Source organism: Lobosporangium transversale (assembly GCF_002105155.1).
Source record: "Lobosporangium transversale strain NRRL 3116 chromosome Unknown BCR41scaffold_123, whole genome shotgun sequence".
Taxonomy (NCBI): Eukaryota; Fungi; Mortierellomycota; class Mortierellomycetes; order Mortierellales; family Mortierellaceae; genus Lobosporangium; species Lobosporangium transversale.
Window position 1 is genome coordinate 1 of NW_019029101.1, and position 5,245 is coordinate 5,245.

The 5,245-nt window shown below is 39.4% G+C and overlaps 3 protein-coding genes across 3 annotated transcripts; all 3 read left to right on the forward strand.

Annotated features, from left to right (window-relative positions):
* The first annotated feature begins 329 nt into the window (after positions 1–329).
* On the forward strand, positions 330–1,099 carry BCR41DRAFT_31338 (hypothetical protein). The gene is made up of 3 exons (XM_022021129.1): positions 330–773; positions 867–1,005; positions 1,089–1,099. Exons 1-2 carry the CDS (start codon positions 431–433, stop codon positions 926–928), a joined length of 405 nt encoding a protein of 134 aa, XP_021875008.1. The 5' UTR covers positions 330–430; the 3' UTR covers positions 929–1,005; positions 1,089–1,099.
* Positions 1,049–2,545, forward strand: BCR41DRAFT_31343 (hypothetical protein). Its single transcript, XM_022021136.1, has 3 exons — positions 1,049–1,396; positions 1,486–2,183; positions 2,279–2,545. Exons 1-3 carry the CDS (start codon positions 1,187–1,189, stop codon positions 2,454–2,456), a joined length of 1,086 nt encoding a protein of 361 aa, XP_021875009.1. The 5' UTR covers positions 1,049–1,186; the 3' UTR covers positions 2,457–2,545.
* BCR41DRAFT_31340 (hypothetical protein) lies at positions 2,546–4,292 on the forward strand. Its single transcript, XM_022021131.1, has 4 exons — positions 2,546–2,791; positions 2,907–3,120; positions 3,218–3,638; positions 3,743–4,292. Exons 1-4 carry the CDS (start codon positions 2,635–2,637, stop codon positions 4,181–4,183), a joined length of 1,233 nt encoding a protein of 410 aa, XP_021875010.1. The 5' UTR covers positions 2,546–2,634; the 3' UTR covers positions 4,184–4,292.
* Positions 4,293–5,245: the final 953 nt, after the last annotated feature.

Sequence of the window (5,245 nt, forward strand, 5' to 3'; positions counted from 1 at the left end):
ATGGATGCAAGGATTAATAATAGAAAAAGTTGTAAAATTGTATTGGCCTGATTACAGAGTAAATGAAGGATGATTTAGATTACGAGCTCTTGTCCAGCGTCTTAAAGAATTACCTTTGTCTGAAATAGATTAATAATAGAGAACACGCGTAATGAATTTAAAGTGAATGTGAAAATATAGAATATATAGCGCTAGAGTGCAAGAAAGGGGAATGATTGTAGATTATGGAGAAAAAAGACGAGTAGTAAAAAGACATGATTGGAGTAATGAGAATAGAAAGATGAAAATATGAGATTAAAAATATTTTTAAGCGCAAGCCGGGTGATGGTATTTTTTAATCGCCATTGTTACTCACTAATCATAATGACTTACTAACTACATCCAACCTCGGTAACACTTATTTCATTATAATAACGCGCAATCAATCCAGATGACAAGCAACAAAGTCAAGCTCTTTTGCATTCTTGATGGCGATTCTTCAGCATTTGAAGTCAAACTGGACGCCGACGATTCAATCGCTGCTCTCAAGAAGGCAATCAAAAAGGAGAAGGAACCCGAGTTTGACGATATTGCAGCCGATAAGCTCAATCTCTGGCTTGTCTCACTCCCTTCTGCACCCAAAAGACAAATCGCGCTTAACAATCTGACCGCCAATGAAGAGTCAAGGAAGAAGCCAGAGGAACTTGAAGACTCAACATGCGAGATTTCTGACGTCTTTGGAGCAGCGCCACCCAAGAAAACCATTCACATCATTGTTCAGCGGCCATTGGCAGGTAAGAATTATTTAATCAAGATTGATTGAGTCATGTTTGAAATTATAACGCGACAAGATTAATACTTTTTTCATGGATTGGTAATGATTATAGTGATGGCGCGTCTAATTGCCTTATTTCTTTTTTTTTTAATTAAAAAAAAAAGGGGCACATAGCCTTCCCGCTGTTCAAGCGCCGCAGTCAAGCCGCTTATCTCTGTCCCCTCCTCCCTCAAGGCCAACCTCACCATCTCGTAAGTACACGGCGGATGAATTAGAAATAACCTGCTGATTCATCGGAATGCTAATTGGATAATTAATTTAATTAATTTTGTAGAAGATCTGGAGACAACAATCAAAAAGATCACCGCTAGCTTTTTCGCCAGCGACTCTCCAGCGGTTGTCTTTTTAAATGAATACGTCAAAGGCACAAGAATGCCTCCACTTACAACAGAAGTCATAACTGGATTACCAAGAGTCTGGAGAAGAGGAAAAACAACAGCGCCTGATTCACGCCCGAATTTCTTATTCCTGGATCTCCCAACTCCTTCCACTGAGAATATACCCGAACGATTCAAATCAAACGTCATACTTCAGGAGTTGGAAAGGACTGAATCACAAGATGTACCAGTCTTTGGGGTGTCTGTAAGTCATAAGCATGATAGGTCGCAGTAGAGATTGGCTTGTTATTTGTTAATATTCTAATATGTGACTTGATTTATGATTGATTGTAGGGGTGTGGCAAGACTCGATCAGTAGTAGAGATGCTCTGTCTACAGTGGGGTTTCTATTTTAACGCATCGGACAAGGACCTTGGCAGTGACGATCTCTCCTACTTGGCAACCTCGATCCTTGTGAAGACGCGCGATGGACTAGGCCGAAAACACAATACGGATTTCGCAAGAAACATGACGCTCTTGCTCTTTCTCTCCCGTCTGATGATCCTCAATTATTGCTTATCGATACCGGGTTGCGAAAGGACATTTTCTAGTTCCAGATGGGCTATCCTTCAAGTATGTCCAACCATGTTCGAAGATGTGTTCATGTCGCTCTTCAAGATCCTCTTCGGGAGACTGCAAGAGCATACCATTTCCGAGTTATCTCTGACGGCTGTTGTCAGTGAAGAGCTCTTGTCAGTACGGAGTCACCTCGCTTCCCTTAGCTACCCTAATTTTACAAAAAAGTCCAAGCTACGGCTTGTTGTAGACGAGGCACAGATTCTAGGCGATCAAGGCTATAATTTGTTCGAGTCATCATATGTAGAATCGGAGCTTAGACCGCTACTTTCACCTGTTCTACATGGATTCAGAAGACCAGGAGATCGAGGAGAACTTACAATCATCTATTGCGGCACAGGACTGAGCATCAGAACTCTCCATTGGGCACAGTCTTCAGGCGATGGTGTGAAAGAAGAGGGGTCAATGACATTTCCGTAAGTCCTTATTGAATTTTTTTGAATCTTTGAACTTTCAACTTTTCTTTTACTACTTTATTTCTAACATAATTAACGTCATCACCCACATGTAGTTATTTGGAATTCCCTGGGTGGACCAGTCAAACATCAGTTCAGTCATTTATTGATCGCGTAAAAGATCAACTACCGAATGACGAATCGAAAAATGCGGTGGATGCCTTACTCCCAGAAGAAGCAGTCAGCGCGTTATATCAAAGGCTTGGAGGAAGATTTAGACCCATATGCACGTAAGGCTCTGTATTATTTGTTTTAGACACCGCACCAATTTGCATCTCATCTTTGTTTCTAACACAGAGCGTAAGGAACACTGTGATGTGGAGCATTTATTCGTGCAAGGAGGCAATGTTCCTCCATGGGGTGAATTTGTGTACTTGAATCATTATTACAACTCTAAGCCAATGTGCTTGAGATGACTAACTTATCCATGTATTGTGATAGGGCCATCGAAGGAATAATCAGGACAGGCAACCCAAACAAATGGGAGAGCATTATTGATGATACTGAATCAATGTTAACATCATGGAAGGAAAAAGAACGTCGAGGAAATCTCATTAGTGAACTTTTAAGTACGCGCGAATAGTGTTTTTTTTTTTTATTTTTTTTTTATTTTTTTTTTATTTCGCTCCAGATGACTTGCATGATCAATCATCAAAATATATTAACGCTTATTCCACAAATTAGGGGTCCAATCAAAGATCGCCAAACACCAAGAACAATTCAAATCATGCTCAAATATAGAGGAGACGCTTGAATTATTCCTCTTCCGTTGGTATCTACTTGGAGAGACTGAGTTTATTCTAGAGGATGATGCGCAGCTAGTCGAAGCTGCATTTGGCCGCATAAGGATTCTTGGAAACAAGGCAATAACTACTTTGGATGAGCCTTTCGTGCTACGGTATGTGCCTTTATTAAAATTGTGGTATTTTTAACTTTTTTATTTTATTTTTAAAAAGCACCCTTACTCACTAATATTGAATATTACTCACCTCTAGCGCAGCCAAAAACTACTTCATGGAAAAGGACCCTTTATTCATTAAAGCCGCGGAGCGAGCAATGATAACATCGACCAACGCCTCAGTACATGGGACAATGTGGGAGACATGTATGCCGCCAGTTTTCATTGAGACATTCAGAGCTATGCCTTTGTCTAAGTGGCCATTACCAAGTGGCAACAGTATTCCCGAGGAACTAAGAGGAGATGTGACGATTGTAGGATACAATAAACAGGAACAACTTGCAATCACATACCATGACATCTCGACTCATGGCTTTATGGAAGCACATGTTAATGGCAACTCAATGCGAGGAGACAAGAGTATTCCTCCGTTTTATTTCCCATCCCCTCGCGTGTCAGGCCCGGATATCATTTTCATTGTTAGTGTCAACGGAAAGAAGATTCCAATATTTGTCCAGGTATACAGCATGTTTTTTGTTTTGTTTTTTTCTTTCTATAAGATATCTCCACCATCATATTCGTTCGCTTAACTTTTTTATTATGATTTTTTATCCAACTCCAGTTGAAATTACGCGTACGTCTTCCACTTGTTGATGCAGAAGCTGCACTTGCCACTACCAGCGATGAATATATGCAAGAAAAGATAAATAAGGAACACCAAAAGGAACAAATATCTAAAAAAGGAACGGCTGCATCTGAGCCTCCTAGCCTGCAAGATTTATGTCCCTCAGGCGTTTACATCAGTATGATCATAGCGTATCCCGCAGAAGTAATTCGCTTCCAACGTCCCGATCCAGATCCCGAGCTTGGTTCTAATCCCTCACAAGGACTAAAAAGAGTCGTCATTAATGTGGATGACAGCAACTTTGGAGCCATTTTCCCAGCAAGACATGTCAGGTTTCTTGACAAACTAAAGAAATTCAAAAGAAGAGCAGAGGTTGATGAAGAACCAAGTCCATCTAAAAAAGCACACCTCAGAAAGTCTAATACAAATGACTTGTAATTACCACAAAGAAAAAACAACAAGCAATGTATAGCCAACATTTAGAACAAGACATGTATGAACAGTTTGCTTTATCATGAATTGAATGTATCAAGACTCTGTGGAACAATTTTCAGCATCAACAAAATAGAGCAGTCTTTTTATTTGACAGAAGCGATCCATCATTTTTATTTTTTTCCAGTAAGCGAGCAGCAATTAGTCAGCCACTTGTCATTTTTTAAGCAATGAGAGTGTTTCTATATAATAATAGGAGAGGTCTTGTATTTAAGAATGAGAGAGCAGACTTTAAGTTTAATATAATAGTAAAAAGAAGTTCGTTTGGTATTTTGCCACCAGCGACTATGATTTTATGCAGGGGGTTTATTTGAAAGACAACAAGGTCCACAACGACTCTCAATTATTGTCACAACTCCAATTAGCGACCATACTAGCCACAATCATTAGATGTCTGTCTTGTTAGCCACAATTTAATTCAGCCTCAAAAGAAACCAAATTCTTTTTATATATTAGTTAGATCGAACATCTTTCTCATTCATGTGGGTTTCGAACTTCTTTCATCAAGGCCATCGATTTCATCTCTGCGAAGATTTTTTATTAAGCGACAAATTCGGCCATCTATTTTTGAATACTGTTCCCCTGGGGAAATTATTAATATTCGCCAAACCTCTTCCAGCCTACTATTCAACGAAAGATAAACCACTATTTCACCAGGACGCGATTTCTCGGAAAATACCATCAACTCTGTCTACATGGCATCGTGCTTTTATCGGCTTTGTTCGGCTTCAGTCGATGGAGAAGGCCGTCAAAAATTATTATTTCAAGAACAAAGCCAGCGAGATTCACCTCAGCGCTCATTTTCACTATAACACACTAAAAACTTGCGTTACGTTTGTTCTTTACAATAAAGCCATCAATTCGAATAATAAATATAATTTGGCACACAAAAATGATTTGCTTTTTGTATTTTACTTTATTGCAAAAAGTGCTCTCAAAAATGGTGGCAGTATGGTGTGGACAGAAAGTGCTGCGCATAGAAAATCTATATACAGCGTTTTTAATTGT